We start from the raw sequence: 25,431 nt of genomic DNA on the forward strand, positions 1-25,431 counted from the left end.
ATCAACTACTGCAAGATTACTAGAGTAATGATGGCAGAGACAAACACACACAGGTTAAAGAGAGGTCACAAAATCACAGTATGTTAAGGAGTTGGAATGGACCTTAAAGATCATTTAGTCCCAAACCCTGCCACCATGGGCAGGGATACCTCCCACTAGACCAGGTGGCTCATGGCCTTATACAAAAATTGTACAGAGAAGTCATAATTATTCAGCCTTAATGCTGTGTTCTGAACCCATTCTATAAATACAGCACAATACAAAGAGCACAACAGATCTCTTACACTTCATAAAACAGAGAAATAAGACCTGTACAATTTTTACATATCATAATTATCTCCTAAATTCAAGAGAATTTTCAAGGCCATAGACTCTAACACTGCACTGTCCTTAAAACAGGACTCAATTTTTAAGTAATAAGTAATAGGACTCTATTTGCATTTTTTGGTTGCACACACACACAAATTTTAAGCCTTGAAATGGCAATTTTACAGCCAAATTTTCTTCACCATTCTTCTCACACAGACTTGGTCACTGACACTAACAGCTACATTAATCATTCTTAAATTTACTTCCCAAGAGCAGCTGCCCTCCTGGTGCAATCTAATAAAACAGCTCTTGACCTATTTGTTCCCACCATCTTCCTTGACGTTTGCTGCTGTAACAGCTCACCTGGGACAACATATTCTGTTTTCCACAATATCTAATCACCAAACTTTACAGTTGTTACAAGACTAATACAGAGTGGTATGCTTAATCACAAGAGAAACGCTCCAGTACCTCACACATATGAAAAACAAAAGTGGGCTATACTTTGGGTTACTTCTGCTGAACCTGAGTGACGCTTAAAAACAAAAGCAGTTTCAATACTGTGCAAGTAAGACTTCAATAAAACAGTATTCAAGTCCTAGATGGGGTATGGATTTTTAAAATCATTCTTTCCTCATTGCATAAGACAATGAAAAAGTTGAAGAAGGTACATTTTAAGTGAAACTTTAAAAACAGGATTACCTCTTGGAAAAATAAATGAGTATGGAAAAATGATAAAATCGGCTATAGAACATGCATATAAAGAACTGCCATTTTTTTATCTTTTAAATGCAACCATATGGAAGGGGCAATGAAGGAAACACACAATTATATAATGGTTTAGTGAAAACAAACCAAATATAAATGTAATAATAATAAATGAAAATACTGTAAAGGTCTGTTCTAGGAGAACTGCATTACCTTACATTAAAAAACAAGTCTATTTTAGTGCAAGATTAAATATGACTAGCTTGCTACATAACAATTTTATAAAGTACCAATACAGAACATAAACAGCATGTGAACATTTTAACAATGAACAGATGACATTCATGTCTCCAAGCTGCTTAATGCAAAACCACATCTATATACATGGCAGAGATCTCCTCATTTTGAAAAACTATCAGCAAGATAAAAATATGACCTTGCAGATTACAGGACACTTCTCTGTACTCATTCTTCTAAACTCTAAAATGTCAAGAAATTGTATGACTAGTAAAGCCATGTGAAAACAAGGGATACACTCATTATGTGTAACATCATTATAAACTTTTTCACTTTCAAGAACTTCTCAATTTTAAGCTGAAATCTCCACCTTAAACTACTCATCATCATCTTCCAAATAATATGGTTGTGAAATGGGTAAACACATTAGCAAGTTGCTAAAATTCAGAGAGAAAATGTCCATCTTTCTAGGTGAACATACAATTAAAAATATATCATAATGCAAGCAGAAATTATCTGTAGAACCTTGGTTTATTAAATGCTTCAAATTTAGGAACAGTGATCTGGAGATGTTCTTTTAATACACATACTTTTCAAGTACTTTGGTCTGCTGAGAAAGGGATGTAATGATGGGGAAAGACAACATGCAGTACAGTTAAAACTACTTTTCAAAACTACAACACATGAATGAAACTACTTGAACTACATTCCTGGCAGTAACAGAAGGCTTTTGTCCTAGAGAAGATGTGGACAACATAGCACCTGATGACACTGGTGGCTTGTCACCTCAAACGATGAGGAAAAGCATCCCCCACAAATCATGTACTAAAAGGCAGAGGTGGGCCTAAGCTTTCTGACATTTTTATTACTGAATCTGCTGCTATTTCTACAGAAGCTTGACTTAAACAAATACTAGTAGCAGCTGTATTCTCAGGCTCTGTTTTTCCTGACAAAAGAGTGTCCATTTCAGTAAAAGATTAAAATATTTTCTGTTAAGAAAAAAAACCCTTCTGACAATGAGAACTGCTTCATTTGACAAATATTAAAGGTCTCAGAACAACGAAGATTTGAGAGTTTCTACAAAGGAAAATTCGCAAAACTTTCCTGCCAGGGGAGGAACTAGGCAAATTAAAAACATTTAAAAGCTGCATTTTTCTAAGTATACGATCAAGTCTATATTAGCATTCAGAAAAACAAATTTCTTTACTATTCCTAGCAGTAGCCAGGGTGAAACAAAGTTTTCCTGCTTCACCCTTAAAATACTTCTAGTTTTACTAGAAAATGTGAACATATTAAAACGCGAACATATTAAACATATTACATGGATATTATGACAATTGATTTCTAAATAGATTATATTCACAAAACAGCTCTAATGAATAATCTGTGCAAATTAGTTTTCAGATTTTTTAAACAGAAACAAAAAAAACAAAGACTACTTATGGTAGAAAAAAAAAAGGTTTTTTTAAAAGGAAAAAGTTGACAATTTAGAAAATGTTAGAAAGAACTAGACATTTTCATTCAATATTCTAATAATTTATATTCCATTTAATAAAATGAAACTTACTTAAACATGATCTTTTCCCAGCTGTGCTTGCACCTCCCGAACACAAATTTCCTCCTCGATGGACCAGTTCAAGTTCCAAGTTTGTTCTGTAAGAAAAACACAACCGTGTTGAATGGAATAGCATTATTGAAGCTTCTACAGACATGAATGAGACATGACAAACTCTCAGCATACACTTAATAAAAGCATACTGTGAACTAATCTTTAGCATGAGATACTGCCAAAATACATCTCAGAATAAAACAAGCCTTATGAAGATGTTGCCATATGTGGATATAAGTACTATATTATTGGCATTGAGTTGTGACTGAAGAATTAAAAAAATGTTAATTCTGAGGCATTTTTCTGTATGCAGACACAGCTCCTTGATAATAGGGGACTTTATGTGCTAATTGGAAAATACACAGATTGGTTAAATTTCAGTCCATCAAATACACCTAAAAGAGTGTTCTCTTTACTGGCAGGGCTTTTGTTTTGCTTTAAACAAACAGACAGTACAATGGATATGGCATCAACTAACCAAGTATGAATACAGTCTAAATCATAATGAAAGCACTGACCTCTATAGATAAGTTAGTTAATAAAAGCCTGGGAGGTTAATTCTGAATCAAATACTGGCATTCACTGCAGCTCATTAGTATGGAACAGGAGTTGTGTCACTAAATCTCTGCACGTCCCAATGATGCTTTCTTTCTTAGTATTATTGTAATCTGATACTTAGGCACCAATTGTTTAGGCCAAATTTGATAACTTTGTTTAATTTTGGAATTGGATGCTTCAGTACTGCATTATCTTTTACCCCCAAGATTTGGAGCAAACAATTTATGCTATGTTCTCTCAGAGCTTGTTTTAATAAGTCAACATACATTTCTTCAATTAAAATAAAGGAATACAATTCTATTACTCTGAAATGTTATTTTGCTAATTCAATCCAAACTGCAAAGCTCACTCTAAACATATTTTGTTCTTTAACGAAAAATCAAACAATTTTAGGTTCAATATAATAACTGAATACATATTAAATCTATTCTAGAATTTTAGGAACATAGCATATCTAAGCTAAGAACACACACCCCTACACACATATATTTAAGAAGAAACTACAGGATGACTATTTTATTCAGAACAAATTATTTTTTAAGAATTTCAGCTCTATCAACTTGAAAGAATAACACACTTTTGATATGCAATGTTTGTTAAGACACTTTCATACGTTTTTAAAATAGCAACATTTCTGAATATTACTATTCCTAAGTTTGCAGCTTATGCCATCCATTTCTGAAGGAATGCTTTAATCCTCTCTACTCAGAGAAGGCAATTTAACATTGATAATGTGCCTGCTCAGAGCTCCATCTGGTTGCTGCTGATAAGGGCATCTGTGTGACAGGGGAATTTTCCACTCTTCAGGCGATTTGCAGTGCTCACTGAACTTCTAAAAATCTACCAGCAAGGAAGCAGGGACAGGGATTCCATATTAGTGGATAAAATAGCAACTGTAGATCAGCAAGTGCTAGTTCATCATGGGAATATAAAGAAAACCAGTATGTTTATTTCTACAAACCCTCTGATAACTAATTTCTAGAACAAAATTAATAGCAGTCTTCCATTAAAACCAAGATACTTAAGATTTAAATCAAAAAGACTACCTGAATATCTAAGAATAATTTTCTAGATCTAGAATTTTAAATTTTCCTTTCACCGAGAAATGTACAACTTAACAAAACAAACCTCAGGGACAATTCTGAAAAAAACCTCTTGTTGATACATGGGAGGCAATATATAGCATTTCTTGCTACAAGGAATATAAGGAGAGTTATTTCTGGAAACATATACTCCTTTCACACATATCATACCAACTCGCACCTCCCACACTTCTTCATTGCCCCCAGCTTCTCAAAGACAACACCTTTCAGCTCAGCATTCTTGGAAATGTATTAACCTTTTCCTTCAATACATCTTTTTGAAGACATACCTGAACTTTGGCATACAAGTGCACAGTAGAGAAAGCACCTTCTGTGAAAATGAACACTTATCTATCATAAAATATCCTAAATCAGGTACAGACCTCAATCATATTTGAAGGAGACTAGTGCATCTCCTCCCTAATTTCAGCTCCCTTCTGTCTTGAGGACCTGAGTACCCTCTGCCCTTTACTGAAGAAAAGTAATGAAGAAAAACTGGGGTCATCTGATAGAAGTGTGGAACACAGAGCGGTCTCAGAAAGCCTTCTTTGCTATCTCAGCCTCCTCAACATGAAGGAAAGAGGAGATAGAAAATCTATGTGAGTGACTGTTTCCCCTATCTAAAAATCTTTGCGTCATTCATTGGAGTAACAAATTTTGTAGAACACTGGTTTTATCTTCCTCATTCACAGAAAAAAAACCCGAGAAGATGGATTTTGCTCAGCTGTCCAGACTCATGATTAAAAACAGACCTAGTTCATCCCTTCTTGTGGGCTTGTATTAGAGAAACATATTGGAGTGGGGAGGGTGATTGCATCTTTCTCAGAATTCACACAAGGACAGAGTAGGGGGAAGTAAAAATGCAATGCCCTTTCCAGAAAGGGAACATATTTGGATGGACCCCCTCTTCCCATTATGACAGAAAAAGCATATTAAGCGCTATCATTTTTCCCACTTCACTTTACAAACACAACATATATATGGAAAAAACACAGATACTGAGGCACAGACCGGAAGGAAAGAACACAGGGCTCTTATGTTAATCTATATATAGTTGACAGAAATGGGTCCCTTCCAATTCAGGATATTCTATGATTCCATCTTGGCATAGCCAAGAAAAGCACGAGACCTACAGCTATGCAATACAGAAACAGTCCTCCAAGATACTGCCACAAATGACAGTCACCAATGCTATGAATGTGGAACTATTAAAAATAAACCTAGGCACATGTGAATTTGTGAATAACACACTGCACTACTCTCAAAAATGTCAGCAAAGCCAAGAAGGGAGGCATATGAAAAGGGTACAAATTTAACAAGGTAAGACTGTAGGCAAGACTGCAGCAGGAGATAGCCAAGGAGCTGCTCTTCCAGCTGTGCATGCAAATCAGGATGCCAAGACCCAGGATGCCAAGGCCCAGAATGCTAGCAAAACAGACAGGGGCTAGCCCTCCCACTAAGTGGCAGAGAATTCCTTTGTAATTTCTTTTTCTCTGCTACCAGTGACATCTGTCCGGGTAAGCAAAAATTAAGAAAAGTAAGTTTCTGTTTTCCTGAAGCAGAAAGGATAAGCTACAGCAAACTGGCTACATCTTGTTTCACCAGCAGTATTCCCATTCCAGCATGCAGAAATCCACTACAAAGCTGGCCTCCAGCTGTAAACCAGCATCTTTTAAGATAGCAGATGATGTCATTTTCTGATTGAAAATGGAACACAACTTATAAGAAGATTAAGAGTGTTTAATTCACTTGCAAATATATAGAGTCAATAAAAATATCACTGCATTCAAATGCTTATTTAAACTGGAGCTGCTTATCATCTTGAACACTTTATCTGTATGTTAAATACCAGGAAAAACTGAATAACAGCTGTAGATAGTCTGACCAAAACCAATTAAGTGCTTCAGAAACTAGAAATACACAAAGTTACTGGCTGGTAAGGAACAGAGGGGTATCATTACCTCAGAAAGAACTGGATGGAAATAAGAAACAAACAGGTTGAATGACACAAATAACTTCCAGGAAGCAAGTTACTTCGGTACATAATTTTGTAAGCAATTTTAATTGTGGATAGTTCATTGTTTGAATACTTAAAATTAAACAACACATACTAAAATCACGCAAAGAAAACTCTTTCAGTTTGGAGGACAACCAGCTGACTTACATATTACTTCCATAAATACAGTCTGCAAGGTTGTATTAAAATGCTTTTTTAAAAGTTGAAATTTTATTAACCTGTAGTTCTTATGCAATTATCAAGTAGTAGAAGCACATAAATCTGGATTGCGCAGAAATTAACCATTTTGTAGCTGATCTGCCAGCCACCCTCATAAGTGATCTTATGAGTTATGGTAATGATACAGAAAGGTTGGATCCAACACCTGAAATCCTTCAGTCATGGATAAATGAAAAATTGCTGACACCAGTCTAACCTAACAAGAAGAGGTCACAATGATTACAAGTGGTATATCATGATCACAGCAGTGAAATTTCTCTCCCCAGCAGTACAAGCAGCAATGAAATGCTGCTCTGGTTTGAAGTATTTTTAACTCTTGGAATGAAAACAAAAATCTTGGGCTCCATGTGTAAATATAAAAATAATATATAGAGACATTTAAAAATATGTTTAGCTAACATTTTAAAGATTATATAACATTACACCCAGAAATGTACTGTAACACTATTTTTGCACCTTAAATGGCATGATTACATATTTTTATATGCAAAATATTAATTTTGAGTCCTTTGTATTTCTGGAAGGGTATGAAATCAGTTTAAAAATTCTTGAAGAATACAGACATTTCTTTTAATAGAATTATACAATAATCTAAGCTGGAAGAGGATTCTGGAGATTAGATGGTCTAATCTTCTGTCAAAAGCTGACCCTTAGATTTGGTTACCCAGAATCCTGCCAAGCCAAGTCTTGAATATTTCCACTGCTTATATACTAAAGACAGTCAGCAATCAGAGTTTATGAAAGCACAATAGAAAAATGCTACTGGATGGTATCCCTTGCGTGCTTGCAGCTTTTCTGCAGGCAGCATCTATCCTGAAGGCCTCAGGGAGTCATTATTTGCTTAATGAGTATTTCAACTTCTTATGGGAAAACGTTCCACTATAGTAACTCTGAACAGATTAACTATTCAGAGTATCTTAACATTAATGGTATAGATGGAAGGGGGGACTGTTCTGACAGCTCTAAAGCTGCAATCAAACTTCACAAAGAAAATGCTGGTGGTTTCAACACTTTTTCTAGAAGTCTACTCACATGAAGAGAGATTCCTGGTTGCTGATGTAGAAAAAGATCCTTCTGTGACTCCCACTTAAGTAAATAAAACTAATGTTTTGGGAAAAAAAGTAAAAACACCCTCTGATATAAAAACTAGCTATATGACAGTGATATAGAAATAATCTAATTCTGCTAAAGGAAGATAGGAGAGAGTTGACAATTTTGATAAGAAAGGTAGAAAAAGAAATTCAACATAAAAGTTTGATATATGGAAAGCAAAACCTTGAATGAAGAAGAACACTAAATAAGCACCCGACACATTGTTCTCAAAGTTTTATGCCACTGCTGCACATACTAAAAATTAGAACTAAGAGGTACACCATTTTGCAGATGCCTGCACATGACCAGAAAACATAACCTTGATGTACTAAGTATTCAAAAAGTACTTTCTGGAGAGGATGAAATATTTTCTTTTTTTTTAAAGAAGAAAACTATCTGGCGACTAAGAACATTACTGAGAAATACAAAAGAAAAAAAAAAACAAAAAGAAAAACATACCCACCTGGCTACAGAATACATGAACAGGAAATCGTTGTCAGGTGATCCAGGACTCTTACTATAATCTGTATACTTCTTCTGTGTGGTACTTTTTATATCTTTCATTACAGATTCCATTTCTTTACTGAGATTGGTTTCAGACTATGAACAAAGACATAAGAGAATATTACTTAATTTTACCTCAACAAATGCAGTAGCTGATTGCAAAGTGTAGCACTTTCATATCTGTAAAACACACTTGCAGGTTATGAAAAAATATGCATTAAAAGCCAGTATTCTGTCTCACAGAAGTGTTAAAATAAATATTCTGGAAAGTTATTCTGATTTGTTCTGAATATAAAAACATAACTGCTTTGTCCAACTCCTAAGTTCAAGATCTCTCTGCTTGTGTTCTTTTAAAGTATATTTGCACTGTACGAGTATGCAAAAATAACACAAAGCATCTCCAAGATTCGAAGGCTAACCAAATTTAATTTATTCTGCCTTTCAGATGACCTCATGAAGCTTTGTAACACATAAGCATCTGTAAACTGCTCTTTCTGTAAAACAAATAATCCATACCTTAAAAAGTTCTTAACAGGTATTGTTTAAATACCTTCCAGTTACAAGAATATTGTTGGTTTTATATTGTAAAGAAATGACAAATTAATTTTATACTACACAACCTCATTTTATGTAAATCGCTATGGAAAAAAACAAAAACGCATTCCATAAAAAATTATATTAATCGCATTTTGTCACAGCTTTTCAATTGTTTATTTTTAATAGGTAATGCAGTAAGTACTCTAAATATTTAAAATTTCTTTATGTGAAAAAAATGGTATGCTGTCTTCCATATCAGAAAAGAATGAACTTTCCCAGGTTCTCAAGTTTTTAAGAGGTCACAAATGCAATATAATGTAAAAACTGAAAGGTAGAGGCAAATTAACAAGGATCTTTCTGCCTTACACTGATGCTTACTGGGAAAGTTCCCAGCTGTTCTTGAAGATCTTCCACCTCTTGTACAAGGTCTTGCATACACTTGTTACTATGACTTTGCCAAACGCTTCTCTCCACGTTGTTTCCAGGATAACAAGGAAGAACACTGTTAGCAAACTGCCTACAGAGGGGACAGGTAAATTCTCCTTTGTCCACTGAAAAACCTTGGAGGACTTGGTCATTCTAAAAGAAAATAAAGAATATGTAGCTGAAATCTGCAAAAGATTATAGTTTTTTTACTTTGATATTTCAGATGTATAGCTAATTCTAAGTCTAAAACCAAAAACCTGTAAAGAAAGGATTATTATAATAGTTCCTCACTTTACTGATAAAGATCTTTACTAGAGACTGTCTTACAATCCTCCAACTCAACTTTCCTAATTTTTAAGTATTCTTCATTGTCAACAATACCCCCATAATAAACTAGAAAGAGCTCAATGGAGTGTTTTGAACCTTTCATGAGTGTTGTCTCTTTCTAGCTATTTCCATAAAGTCTGAGACTCCAAGTACAGGCTTAAAAAAACCCTAATTAAATAGCCATTGTAGGGTAGCATGAGAAAAATCCTGATTATTTCTTGTATCACATGAAGGATCAAAAAATGGACACAGAAGTATGTGTTTGGGAAGTGAGGACACTTACTCAGTATTCGTGTTACTGGCAAGTAACCTTGTTTCCGTTTCAGGAGTTGCCTCCATGGTTTCCCATTCCTGGGAAAACTGCTAAGTTAAACAATGACTGTAATGTAACCTTCATGCAATCAGCCCAAAATGCTGAGGCTTTTACATACCTGGATGTTCACCTCTGATCGTATTACGTAAAAATAAATGTTTTATCTGGATGAACAGAAGTCTATATAGATTATGTTGGTACTAAGAATGCTAGGAAATAGTCAAAATTATTATGCACTCATCTAGGTAGTAGTAAAACATGCTAAGATCAGAAGTTCACTTAAATAATTTAGAAATGTTCAACAATGAGGTGGAGTAACAGTTTATTTCAAGTTTAAAAGAGAATCCATCAGAAAAGTGACTTCAGAGTTTATGTGATGCAAAAAATTGTCAAGATGCAATAAGAAATTTAGTATCTATAGTTCTTGAAAACACAATAAAACCATCTTGTCCACTCATGTAAACGCAAGTATTCTTTCTAGGATAAATTCAATTGATTTCAGTAAGAACAGATCCAAATAAACAAATATGACCTTTAGTTTTACTTACCCGTAAAGATTCCATGTAAGATTTGTGACAATCTATGTGTAAAGTGTGACCACATGTTTGTACATAAACACCTCCTTCCCAGCCTATTGACACTGCTTGCAGACAGGAACTCTGAAACACAGCAAAAACAGTAAGAAACAACGCTTATATGTAAAGCTATATAAGTATTTACCCGAACTTATTTTAAGATTTAAAAGATACACAAATTTTTTTATTTGCATGTTATCTCATTAAAAGACATGCTGTAGAAATAAAGGAAACTTCATTTTCTAAAGTACTGACTTTAAGCTAACTTACACAGCTGCAATTATGCTATTCTTTCCAACCAAGAGTCAAACAGTTAAGTTAAAACTTCTGCAGTTCTTATCACTTAAAATAACCATTTCATTAAAGAACCTCTTGTACTACAGCATAAAGGTGGCTGTAACTCTTAACATCTGTTCCAATAGTAGAAGTTATTCCATGTACAAGGGGAAGATACTGTTCCAATACTTTTCATTCAGTTTTGTAGGTAACCAAAATAACAAGACCATTGTTATATAATTTAGCCTCAACCTGTTTTAAAATTCAGTGTAAAAACTTAGGGTTTTTAATGAGTTGTTGAACAACATTATACATAACTCATCATAGTGGGAAATGAGAACCAATACTTGTTTAGTGTACAGAGTTTTATAAAGGACTGTTTAGAAAACGCTGGTCTTAATAGAGAACTGCACTTACAGTCCACATGTCTAAAAGTTACCTCACTGGTAACTCCACCATGAAAGTCCAGATTACCTCACTGGTAACTTTTTTCCAGAAAATAATGACCTGAAGAAACAGGCACCTCTGGCACACTTACTGTAAGGAACTCTAGAAAATTCTCTTAAAGAATATCTAACTATAGTCAATCTCATTATTAGATCGCCATTTCTCAAAAACCTCATGCACAGATTGAAAAGTACATTCTGGTTATACATTGAAGGAACAGAAAAAGATTTATTGCTACCAGAATTGGGAAACAATTTTTAGTCTAGACTCACACTAAAATGGTCTTAACGTATAATGCAAAATCAGTGCACCATGAATAACCCTAACAGTTCCATTTTCTAAGGACCTCCTACCAACTCTTTTTTCTGCATATGAGCAGGAAATCAAAACAAAATTACAAATTTTAGCTTTGAGACATGCTCCTGTTTACCTTCCCTCAACTTGTTATTCATAATGTGCTATGAGCCTCTCAGGCCATAAAATAAGGAAGTTTTTCTCCTGCTGGTGAAGTATTAAGGTCACATGATACATCTGGATAAGTACCACAGGACAAATGTTTCATTCAGGAAAATCATATTTACTGCATGTATTTAATGAGGCTACTTAGTAGCAGTTGCAAAAAAAGGAGAAAAAAACCAAAACCCAAAGTCTTAGCAGAAAGGTTTTACTCTATTACTCTTGAGTTCAGAAACAAAGGAGATTCCAAAGCAAACCACAAGCTTGGGATGGAACACACCTATATCAAACTATTGCTTACAGAGTACTACGCGATTCTGAAAACAGCCCTATCAATCCAGTTTATGAAATTTTATTTCCTAAACCTTAGTCATACCTCTCCATATTAAAAATAATTGCATTCAGTGATTTTTCCTTTAATGGGCAAGAACTCCACTCCTTGACAGCAAGCATCAAATTTCAGCTAAGAAAGTGCAAAAAGAAATCAATATGGAAAGAAGTGATCTGTCTTACCTAATCTGTATACAGCATGTAGCTTTTGAATGGGATTTTTTTATTGATTTTTTTTTTTCTTCTAGCGGAATAAGCCAACTTAAAATTTTTACATCTGGGTGAAATTATTCGCTTGCCTCTTGCAAGCTGTTGTTAGAGGAAGGACTTTTACTGGAAAGGACACAGCTGATAAACAAAGGGACTTCTTATTGCTTAGCTCAGCTGAACAAGACACTCAAGACACTAACAGATGTTCCCATTTTCATGTCAAAAGAAATTTAAGGATTAGTTCTTTCATGCCGAGATTTGATTTTTAGCACAGTAGTGACCTGGAAACCTGAAAGCAAAAATAGCTAATTCAACTAATGTTTGATTGAGGACTGGAATTTGCTCATTGCATTACAGTGTATGTTAGACTAGTCTGTTGGTAGTGCTACTGCACAGAAGCAGAAATATACACTTCAGTAAGATCAAGTTTTTGAGTAACATTTTGCTTGGAACTCCTTCCACTTGTAAGATGCAAATACGTAAAAATAAAGCTCCACTATTAATTCAGTGTTTTTATCATGTCAGCAGGAAAAACCATTCATTAACTATTTGAAACAGTAAACCAACATCAACAATGTCAAAAGAAGAAAAGCTTGTCCATAGATTCTTTCATTCCAAAATAATATTCTGCTTACATCTTAAAGAGTTTTTCTTTCTAGCAAGAGAATTTATAATATTTGTCTTAGAATAAGGTAATTCTCTGAAAACATTGCCCAATTTTTAAAACTGCATCAAAACAACTATGAATTTTAATCTACGTTAATCTACATAAGCAAGCTTGGCTGCAGTTGGTAAATTTTAGTTATCTGTGGATGACATCACGAAAAAACTAACAATGGTGTCAGACTAAAAACTGCCACACTTTTTCCTTTTTAAAGCCAATATTTAAGCTTCTAAAGGCGATTATTTATTTAGATATGCCTAAAAACTCTTATCTCACCTGGGACTATTCTACAGAAGCTAATTTAAGGTCACAGGTTACATATTCTTCTCCCCCAGAATGACAGCTCAGAACAGTTACATATCATCTTACATAGCTCTTCAGGCATTAGGAAGGAAAGTCAAAGGCAGCACTTCCACAAAGGTTTACAACTGAACATGTCCTGTTAAGTAACAAAAACTGGCTCTCAAACTTAAATATGAAAAGCTCTAATTTGGCTTTGTGAAGGAATACAAAACTCTTCTGGGAACATATAATTAGGGGAAAGCCAGACACTATTTAAAAATAAGGACCCTATAAAATGTAAACACTTCAGAACAACTGCAACATGGAAAAGTGTTCAATAAATGCAGAAATGAAACTAGGAGAACTCTTAATTTGTAATTTCATTTATCTTTTTACACAAATTATTCACAAGTGGTAGCACTGTTCATATGAAAAACTTACATCTTTGAAGTATCTCTGTAAAGTTGAAAGCCTCACGTCATGCAGCGCTGCACAGGTATCCCAGGGATATATTTGCTCCTCCTCAGTAGTTGGCAGTCTCTTTGGTTCAGTGCTATTGCGGCACTGCCCCAACACTGGGTGAAGAAAAGCACCAATAAGGAATGTAATGAATATCAATATGCTAAACAATTAAGAAAAAAAAAAAATCAGGTAATTGTGGTTTGTAGCTACAATGTGCTTTGTTGGTGTTAAAAAGTAAAAAATTATTAGAGAAACTAAACACTGAACATTGTGCTTTTGCACTTGTACGTAAAGTACATATAAATCTACACACACATTATATATATTCATATGCACACAAACACATATCTAAGTATAGACAAACTGATGGTTGTTAAATGTTCTTTTTCTTTTAATACTGATTTTCCTGCAAGTCTACTATACACTCTGCATTTGCAAAAGCTAACAGGAACTAGGAGGGAATTAAACTGTTTGGTTTTTTCCCAAACATTTAAAAGTTTTCTCAATATCCTTAAGTTACACATGTGCCTCAGAGAAGGCCATCCACAAGAAAACCAGGAGACTGTTTCCAGGCTTCATGAGACACAACAGTATTTACACACACGTGTTAAAAGCTGCAGAAACACTGCTTTTCCTGCAAGTCACACATTCATACCTGAGGATGCTTGTAATAGCACAACTAGTCCTGTAGGTCTTTCTTCAGTAGAAGGTCCACTTTGTCCGCAAATAACACAATCATATATTGCCTCAGAAACGTGTTGTTCGGATGTAGCTACCTCCATGGCGATATCAACATCTGGAGATTCTATAAAAGAATAAGAAAATTTATATTGAACAGAGGCAAAGAAATCCAATTGCACCTGCACTGATGTAGTGATGAAAAAACTCCAAAATAATTTCTCTAGTTTATCTACAACTAAAGCATGGACAATTAGTTGAAACTAACCTCGCTGCTTCAAACAAAGACACCTACAAAACAAAGCATGTTTTCCCATATTCATAAGTCCTTCCTGAGGTATTATATGTTTCATTCAAGTTCTGTACTAAATTTGATCTCTCTAAAACATCTGTAAAAAGAGATCTAACTTCTATTTCATTAGATACTACACTGAAAACATAGAGAGATTAAGGGCAATGGATATGAATCTCTAGTAAAACCAGATTTGCTAAGATTTGCGGACCGAAACAACAATTAGAAGGAAAAAGTTAACCTGGAGACCTTAAAAATAATTTTAAGATGCTTAGATGTAGTGAATGAAATGTGCAACTTAAATGGGAAGTTTTTATTTTAATATGAAACTGGGACAATTTTGTGTGCATTAAGAAAGTAATGAGCTGTGATGCAGCACATGTTTAGGTGTAAACAAGACATATCAGAGATGTGGTTGTCTCATGGTCCACATTACTACTTTGTAGGTGCACAGACAGAAAGGTTCAAGGCTAAGGACCAGTTTTGAAGTATCAAAGCCATTGCAATTCACACAGCTTTGTTCACATGACAGTTGGTGGTGCTGGTTTTGGGGCATGCAATTTTAGGTTATGGTACAATCAAAGGTAAGAATTCTTTATTGGCTTGAAAGAAAAGCATCTTAGGACTAAATGATTCTCTCCTTACAGCTCAGTAACACATAGTCAGCCTCTTGACATAGAATATGAGGGTTCTTTGTTTCTTTCCCAGAAGATAATTTTTCCAAAGAAAATACTTACTCCCTACCTTCAACCATGCCCTTTATCTCCCTGATTAAGTAGGCAAAGGTATTGGGTAGAGAACCCAAAAACTGTGAGTACAGCAACAGTCCTCATGCAGAATGGCTTTTAGGAGAGCTGCTGTCTTCTGAAAATCCACAAGTTCAGCACAGGAGGCTGTTGCCATAAGGAGAGGTGTGTTTGATGCCAGGCAGTGGATTTCTCTGCTATAAAGAACTCCATGCAATACTCTCACTCACAGGGAAGAATCAAAATTACACTGTTTTAGTAACTATTGATTTCCCAGACATTTATTGAGCGTCATATGAAAATGAACCCCAATCTTCATTGACATGCAGTTATTAATATTGTACACACGTCTATCACCATCTAGTGGCAGCCAGATGTACAATGAAAGAGAAAGCACAATACATCAACTGCAAAACATCCAGAAAACCTAGAAGCAAACTGCAGCACAGAAGGGAGGAGATCAACACTAACGCTATATTTTTGTATTTAACATCACCTCATAATTGTGTAATGCACACTCATGTACACCTGTGTATCAAAAGCATGACACAAGAATGACTAGTTTCAGCCTTCTTATTTCACTTTCTCTAAAATATTGTCAATATGACAGAAAATATGCATCCATTCAATATTTTTCAGAAGTGTAGAAAGAGAATATAGTACATCACGCTGATTTTGAACAATTCCATGGAAATCCTCAAAATCAGTCAATATTTAATTAACAAAATCACATTCATTCATCATCGGTTGCATATTTTTAACCTAAAGGAAAAACAAATACAGAACTAAGTATTTAAAAGATGTTTCAAAGCAATTCAGTATATGCAATCTATACTTCCTATATGCCTATATGCAATAGGTATGTATAAATCAGGCTAATTTAATTTTAGATCAATGGTCATGATCAAATGCATACTTCCTTCTCATCTACTTAGATTTAATGCTAGGCTACTTTGGCAAACAACTAAACTCCAAGGAAACTAAGTTTCTAGCAGGAAATAATAATATAATAATAATAAAATAATTTCCACCCAAGCTAGTGAAAGAAAACAAAGGGAAAGTGGCAAGAAATTAAAATCTCAACAATTAAGCATACCCAAAAAACTGCAAGCAAATAAAAACCCTCAATTCTTTTTGAACTGACTATGATAAACCTGAATTACTCACTTGAACTGGTTGTTAGCTTCTCTGGAAGACAAGATTTCAGTTTGTCTGAAAGGGTACATTTTGGCCGTGTAATTCCTGCTTTGAAAACATATCAGTGGCAATCCAGAAAAAAGAAAGCAAGCTATATATATATAGCAATAATCTCAAACTTGTCTTCCTTTCCTTCTGGAGTTTTGCCTCTGTGGAGCTCCAGCGGAAGCAAACCGACACTGCCCCACCAGCTCTGTGATCTACATACACTGTTAAGGACCAGGACAAACATGTTTCAACTCAAAAAACTGTTGAAAATGAGAGAGATTCTTTCCTAGAAACCTCCTTCTAAAATATTTCATTAATGCATTGATACTTATGAATATAAAGCCATTACCATTTCTCCACTATACTTCACTTTGAGTTATATATTTCCTATTTCATGTGGGGAAAAGTAAAACTATACTGCATTTTACTGCAGTAGCAGTCATATGGAAGCTTAAAATCCCCACAAATTTGTAGCTCCGCACCTTTTTTTTTTCTTTTTTTCTCCATTTCATATAAACAAAAGCACAGAAATGCTTTGTGTTTTCCACAGAAACCTGTGGAGCCTTTATTTAAAGTGACTGGAGCTGTAATGCTATTTTATTGATTTGATTTAGAAAATACACGTTCTTGACAATTTTTAAAGCATTTGCTAACATCTAGTTCCCAAGATTCAATTATAAAAAGACAAATTAATAAAAAATATTATTTTGTTAAATGCCCTGTTATACTAATGAAAAGATTTTATAGTCAAAGACTGATTCCAATATAACATAAAATTTCACTATTCTGGCTAAAATCCACACCTGAATCACCACCAAGAACCACCATGTGAACAAAGCAACATATCAGTTGCAACTAAAAGGTTAAGGATAATCTATTATCTCCTTATTTTGCTTTCACTGGTGCACAACCCCACAACATTCTTTTCCAACACTAGGAAGATATTTCTTTGAAAAACAGCCTTTTGTGTTATGTTGCCTTATTGAATGCCAAAGGTATCCTTTGCCAGCCATTTGCTAAGATACTTAAGGTATGTTACCCCTTCACCTTTCCAACATGTTTTGTAGGAGCCTGCAGTTTTGTTTTGCATGAAAACCACAGGTACCCAGATCAAGGTATCTCATCACTCTGAAGATTCAGAAGTAGGTAGTCATAGCAGGAGTGCAAGAGAGACCAAAGTGGCTTTAGTTGCTAGGCTGAAGCACAGCTTTACTAGCCAGGCAGCAGTCACATGAGACAGCAAGTGCCTCTTAGTTAAGCAACGATGTTCACAGTTCAAAACTCTGACTCTCCACAGATTTAACGCAACTGATTTCACAGAGACTTGTCCTAATGATGTCAATGTGTGTGGAGAAGGAGCAAATGGAAAATCAAGGTAAGACACATGGTATTGTTATCAATTCACCAAGTTTCTCTCATGAGATTTGTCTAATGTTATAACACATCTCACCCCTTTACAGTGGATTCTGGAACTTTTCTTTGTCCTTGTGAATTATTCCAGATATCTGGATAAATATGAACCTCGAAACAGCAAAGGAGGATAAAAACATTTAAACTGTGACAGAAATCCAGGGCAGAGCCAAACACTACCATTCTCAAGAGTTTTTTATTTAGCTCTTAGTTCAGTTTTGTACCACTGGAAGTGATAGGTACAGAGTTACAAAAACCTATCATTTCCTACCTTCTAACAAATACTGATCAGTGTGCTAAAATCTAGCACACTGTTTTATTGTAGAATACACTGCTGCCTGAATTTCTTTTCATTTCTACTCTCCAGAGCTAAGGATACATTCTGTTACTTCCCCCATCCAGCAAAACCCCAGAACCCAAAGGGCGTTATAAACACAGTAACTATAGTTCACAATTTCTGTTGACTGTAGTCAACATTTGTCCTGCTGTATACATTGTGTCAAAGCAGCCCCTTGGCATCAGAGCAACCATTAGTATGCTAATATTCTTTGCCCTGACCCAGCATATATAGTCTCAAGAGATCAGTACCTAATTTATTTTTCTATCTGGGTTCAGAAGATTGAGTGTTAGGAAATGTATGTCACCTTGCACTAAAACTCTGCACTTCTTTTAAACTCTAGCTACAGAACGTTTGCTTGAAGGACAAAATGACGTCCTGCTAAGACACATCACAAGAAAGACACAAAAGACCATCTGCATAATTATCGAGAGCATTAAAAATATTTAAAAGTCACACTGGGCACTGCAGAGACAACAAAACTATGGAAAAAATGAGTGGTATCTTAATAATATTTCTAATTAACAAATTAACTAATTTAAAAAATTTTCACTAAGATGCATTTGGTTAAGTAGTTCAGCAGCTTGTCTGGAAAGGATCATAATATTTCATATTTATAAAATTCATATCACTGTAATTTGTTAAAAGGCTACTATTAACCTGAACAGAGTGATTTATTTTTGTCCTTATCAAGTCCTGCCTGAAGGTAGTGAAGTTTCAAAAATCTCCTGCATAGATTTCCACGTCACAAGATAAACCACAGTCTCACACCGAGAAAGTGTCCTCAAAGATGTCAAAGCAGTTATAACCGGGAGACTAGAAGGCCTATGGAGTTGAAGCTGTTACAACACATTTTTGACTCTCTAGACATCCTCCTCAGATATTTCAAGAGCTCTATCTGCTGTTCTTCAAATGATGTTTCTTGGGTTATTTTTCTACTTTTTTCGTTTATCCTGCAGTCAAATAGCTAAAGACAGCACACTGGATTCTGTTCTATCCTAGTTCATTAACATAACTGTTTCTAAATTTCACCTAATTACTTCCAGGCAAGCTTGAATAGCAATGCAGTTCTGCAGATGTCACAGAATATAAATAGAAAGTAACAGGGGCACAAATGGAAAGTGATACATAATTGGAATTTTTTCTACAGTCCTTATGTGAAAGAAAAGGCCAACCTTTATTTTCAGAATCTCAGATGAATTTGTGCATTTCAGTTCAAATAAATATATTCTGCTGGTAAAATGAGACACATTTAATACTGAATAATTAACACAGAATTGAGTAACTTCCTTTTAAGCCATGTTTCATTGCAGCATCCCAACAATCATAGAGGAATACCTCAGAGATTAACAGTGGCTCTGTGCAGTTAAACCACCACTTTGGCAACTATTAAGTATATGGGGGTTTAATAAAATAATCTTTAAGCTTTGGCTATTCTCCATTATTCCTCCTATCACCTTCTCAACACATTTAGAGTATTTTCAGTCTTCTATACTGTCAATAGAAAGGTAGTACAAAATTTTCAAGTGTCATATCCAAAAACAATTACATCAGTTCTCACATTTTACCACTGAATCACATCTGCTTTTCATAGATGAAATTTCAAAAGATGATAATAATGATTTGCTCAAATGACACCAACTGAATCAGTGACAAAGTGAGGGAGCTGAAGCCTCACCATCCTTGCATTTGGCAGTGTTATTACAGTTACAACGAGTGATCAAAATTAAGAAATAAGCCTCCTGCCAAACTTCATTTTATAATAAAAGTAACAAGTAACAGAGTTTGAATATGTGAGAGGGGAATCTGTATTAACCAACTGATTTTAGCATGAAAAGATTTTTTTGTTTGTTTTAAAACAGCTACTTCAGTACAGCTATGCTACAATTGAGGGTAAATCTATGAATTACTTACAGTTGCTTTAAACTGAATCACTCCTGAAAGACTAGTTTCAGAATTCTTATCATGTCTTGTGTTTTAAATTTAGTGTAACAACAGTTTCTGCAACTTTTTCAATAACTTGCTGTTAGAGACTGCATTTACAGCCAAACAAATCACTTTGGTTAAACAAACTGAAGAAAATATTCCCAGCAAAAATTAATCTGGATTTTTAAATAAACCTCATGCACTATAACAGAATATGTACTTCCTTTCTGCAAGCTATTTTAATGTCAGTCTGAACATAAAAGCTAGTTAATACTGGACTATAGTATTACTGCAATGTATTTTCATAACAAACTCAGAAAATGGAATGACAACCTAGAAGACACTGAGAACAGTTAGTGATAAAGTGAGTAATTATTCAGTTAACAAAATGCCCGGAATTCTATTAACTTGTGGCCAAGGAATGTCTGTATGCAGAATAACTTTACAAAAATGTATTCCATTAAGTGACCCTATCTGGTGCCATGCATGACCTGGTATAATTGACAACAAACACTACATTTCAAGTTAAGATATTTGAAGTTATTAATTCTTTAAATACTAGGAAGCAAACAATTTAAGCATTGCATGCCCAAGAACATTTTAATGCACAACCATAAACACAAAGGCCCAGGTCTGCCTGGTAGAGAAATTAAGGGTTCTTTTTAATACTAAGTAAAAGCTAGATATAGCCAGTCCTTCACACAAATAAATGCTGCTTAATTTACTGATTTAACCAGCATGATTGATCCACAGATCAAAGCAGTTCTCTTAAACATAGCTTATAAAACTCATACATGAAAGTATTTATGCATATTTATGTATATATGCAAATAGGGCTATTGATAGGCGTATATATAAAGGTACATCTGATTTAATATATAAAACACATCAATTTCAAAGTTGCAATATGAAGAATTCAAAATATAGGTGACTGCAGAATCAAAGTTTCAAAGTTACTTTCAATTAGTCATGACTATATAAAGATTTAATTTTTAATAAATAGAACTACAAAGCTCTTCTTCCCTTTCTCCTTACTTCAACAATTAAAAAGAAATAACTATCCATTTAATGAAGATGACTTACAACACAAAGTCCACAGAAAAAATTAGTGTATTGCACACCCTCTAAATATAACACCATATATATAGTGATTTATTTCACAGAATCACAGAACAGTTTGGATTGGAAGCGACTAAAAATCATCTAGTTCCAACCCCCCAACATAGGCAGGGATGCCTTTCACCAGACCAGTCTGCTTAGAGCCCCATCCATGACTGCTATCATCTAAGACCTTATTAAGTATAAATTAATACATCTTCTCAGCAACTTATGAACTGAAGGGAAGTTAGAAATTTCAAAAGCCAGATTTTCCCAGCAAATACAGTTGGCAAAATATTTGTAACCAACGCTTAAACTCAAATCAAAACCACACAGCAGATGATACTTGATTAAGGGGAAGGGGGAGATTCCTGCTTTTTCTTATCTTTCAGAAGTGCTAATTTTCAATTAAGTAACCCAGATGACAAAAATATTTTCCGTTCCTCAGTTAAACACAGACTAATCAGCATTATGCTCTTCTACACAGTAGATTCTCAAGAAAAACAAGAGCTGATTCTGCTCTAAAGCCTGTACACGAAATAAAATACAGTGTTATCACTTATAGCAACTGAAGTGATTTAAAAATTATAATCTATAAATATATTGAGGCTCTAAAAAGAAAGAATCTTAAATTTTCTTATGAAACAAAATACAATCTTTAAGAGACAAACTAATTTTGGGATGTTTTATATTAAAGGTAAATTAAAGGTAAATACTTTAAAACATCACACATTTCATCTACTGTGTATTAAGAAAAATGGGAATAAATTTATGTCCCACAGATTTAATCTATTCCATAGCATATGTATTCGGTAATATCTGTCCTATAAAACATAAGTTTAAGCCTCTTAAGAAGTATTTAGTATACAGGCAGATACAGAAGTGGAAGCTGAAGGGAGGGTTTTCTGTTTGGTTGGAGTGGTTGATGGTTGGGGTTTTTTTGTGTGTGTGTCTTTGTTTGTTTTTTAAACTGTTGGAGTAAAACTTAACATAGGGCAAAAGGAAAAAAAAGCAAACAGTCAACCACACAAAAACTTACCAACATCCATGGCAGTTTCCATGAAGCTTTTCTGCCTTGAGGCAAATTCAGCCAACAGTTTCTGCTGCCTTTCTCTAGCCTTCTGTCGTCTGAGTGAAAGACGGGGGAAGAGTTAAAAAAAAAAAATATTATAGAGTGAAAAAAATACTTTATAAATGTCAGGCTGACTACAGTTACCATCTTAAATAACCACGCAAAATTCAGAATTTGTGTAAATAAAGGAATAATTTCTAAGCCTAAAAAAAGAATTTCTTGCTTTAAAAAGCGGAGTTTAAGAAATCAGTGTTATTTTGAGTGCGAAAGATAGGAATAAAATCCTGTCCTAAAACACCCTTCAGAAAACCAAGGGATCTTCTAACAGACTGGGACACAACATTGTGAGAAAAAGAACCCAAGACCTTATTTTTGAAACTTTTTTTCCTGTTACGCATGAGAAGAATAACAGAGTGGAATAACTGTTGTACAAAAACAAGTACTGCTGTGAGCAACTGATGTTTACAAGCTAATAAAAATATTAGCCTACCTCACTTCCTTCTTTATCAAGCTTGATGGCAAGAGAAACAACTACAGATAATTTCTTTTCCAGCTATGGCTCCTCACAGTGCTTCTTCTTCCCCCACTTCCACCCAAGATACTGGTCACCAACAGCTTTTATACCTGGACCTAAAGAAGCTTGAGACTGCATCCAGATTAAAACCCCTGATCGCTGTGGAACCAAGTTGACCTCACTAACTTTTTCCTCATTGTTTATCACAGCTCTGAACTTACAAATGGAAGACATTAGAGACTTATCCTTGTCTACCCTTCTATCTAAACTGTATTAGTGACCTGTACAAGGTTATATGACCAGCTATATAACTCCCCAGATAAACATATACTGCAGTGGATAGAGGAATATTGATGGATGTAAAAAGAGAAAGAAAATAGATACTCATTCTCCTTAATTTGGCAAGAGTTTAGATGCAAAATGGAAGAATGGAAGTGGGAAAATCAAACGAAACTCCTATACCACAGCTGCACATGGAACATGCAAACACCTACAGGCCCCACGGCTGGTGTATTTATGCAGCAATCCCCAGTGCAACTATAGAAGCTCTATCACAGCCACATGTTCTGCACACCAGCATTTCCAATGAATTTCTTCCCCTGCTCAGAGATAATTCAGACAACTAACATGGGATTTAAAAACAGCACTTGGCATCTGATATGCTGATGAGTGAGTCATCTTCAGTCTCCAGCACTGTCTGATTATCAGTGTCCTGGCACAGGAACAGGCACGCACAGGCCCACAGCAGCCTCACATACTGTACTCTCTTATCCTGAGGTGGTCTGTTTATAAGTCAAACCTTCTAACTTGTTTTCTTAATGCCCCAAATACCTCCGCCCATGTATCTGTTACACTGTACAGGCACCATTTCTCAAAATAACTTCTATTTACAACAACATTAAGATTCATTATACTGAGGATCAGAGCAGGGCATTCATTAGATCTGGTTTTATTTATTTCTCCCTGGAAATTTCTCAATATTCACCTTGACTAAAAGCAGAGTGACTGTAAATAGATGCCTTTAATAAGAAGACATAAACAAACTCTGACAGATTCAGTACAGCTCAGTAATTTTCCATGATGGCCCATGGGAGTATGACATTGCAATCGAAAAATACTGCAAGCAGCTCAAGCTTGCTTCTAGTTCTGTATTTCAGTTTCTATGGCAACAATTCATTGACTGAGTGATACCAAGTTCATCATTATATGTTAAAGTAACCAAAAAGGGTGATCATTTAACATGCACAGTCTGCTCAGTCTTCACTGACACAAAACTGGATTTAAGGGGAAAATTAAAACAAAACAATCAAAAAAGTAAAAATTGCAGCCTGACTGCATGAACACCATCAGCCCATGAGTTTAGTCATTTTAGTTACCATGCTGTCCACTAATACCATTAAAAATTCGGGAAGAAGATAATAATCACTCAGAACAAAGAACAGAAAACATTTATTTTCATCATTACATTAGCCCCGACCTTAACTGAAAACTTAAAGTGCCTCCAACAGATCCCTGAAAATATCACGTCCTTTATAGAGGGAAACACCTCACCCATTTTCTATATGAAAAGTTACTTGTTTCATCAATTCCTGTGCTTCTGTACATAAATCTAGTACTATTGAGTACCACAATACTGACTAGGTGTCCAAGATATAGCTGTGTTTTATCTAAAGCAGCCATTCATTGTGTCTTTCTCTGATAGACAATTTTACATGCTAAACCTTGACTGTTTCTCTCATTTACTGAACTATCACAAGGGATGTTGAAACTATTAACCAAACACTGGCAAGAAAACAATAATTTTACTTTGTAAAGTATGTAACATATGAATATATTAAATCTACTTTTCATTTTTTTGTTATGTGTAATTTTCAAGTACAGCGTAGGTCCTGGATATATCTGCAAGAATTTAATGAAAATATTATTTTCAAATAAATAAAAATAGCAGGATAAATAAAGGTAATCCAGAAAACAACTGAGTCAGATGGTTGCATGTTTCTACCCAAATTTCTAGATCCGTACTCATAGTTTGGTTACATAAACCATTCAAAATACTCCATGAACAAGCACTCTATCATCTCCTTGTCATCCTAGCCTGTGCTCTGTCTCTACTTTCGTTAATGTGGTAAGTACTCTGACCTGAACCTTCTATGCCCCAACCTTCTAACTTTATTTCCTGTCCTCTCGCTTCAAATACCACATTCCAGTCTTTTGCACTGACCAGCAGTCAGCCTCTTCCCACTGTCCTACTCCAGACAACTCTTCTTTCTAGCTGACTCTATCACATCCCCCAAATGCCAATCTTACTCATGCCCTCCAGACATTTCCATTCTTGTTCCACATTCTCCTTCTCCTATCGACTCTCAAGACCCCATTCTTCCCAAGATTTTCATTAATTTTTTTTTCACTTGCTACTTTCCTCTGAATATTTTTGTCCTGACAACCCAGTTCTTCTCTAACATCCCCACTTGCCAGTTTGAGTCTTCTCACATCAGCTATTCACTTGACCTGGCATCTGCCCTCTGCTCACTAG

The 25,431-nt window shown here is 34.9% G+C and overlaps 1 protein-coding gene across 1 annotated transcript in view; it reads right to left on the reverse strand.

Annotated features, from left to right (window-relative positions):
* UBR3 (ubiquitin protein ligase E3 component n-recognin 3) overlaps window positions 1–25,431 on the reverse strand; it is a 104,210-nt gene that overhangs the window by 28,937 nt on the left and 49,842 nt on the right. The window contains exons 26-32 of the mRNA XM_027636526.1: window positions 22,352–22,440; window positions 14,296–14,445; window positions 13,620–13,753; window positions 10,487–10,597; window positions 9,239–9,451; window positions 8,295–8,431; window positions 2,822–2,907 (exon numbers count right to left, since the gene is read on the reverse strand). Coding sequence (XP_027492327.1) covers window positions 2,822–2,907; window positions 8,295–8,431; window positions 9,239–9,451; window positions 10,487–10,597; window positions 13,620–13,753; window positions 14,296–14,445; window positions 22,352–22,440 — 920 coding nt within the window. The remainder of the gene's footprint in view (window positions 1–2,821; window positions 2,908–8,294; window positions 8,432–9,238; window positions 9,452–10,486; window positions 10,598–13,619; window positions 13,754–14,295; window positions 14,446–22,351; window positions 22,441–25,431) is intronic.

This window comes from Corapipo altera, unplaced genomic scaffold (assembly GCF_003945725.1).
Source record: "Corapipo altera isolate COAL_440 unplaced genomic scaffold, ASM394572v1 45, whole genome shotgun sequence".
NCBI lineage: Eukaryota > Metazoa > Chordata > Aves > Passeriformes > Pipridae > Corapipo > Corapipo altera.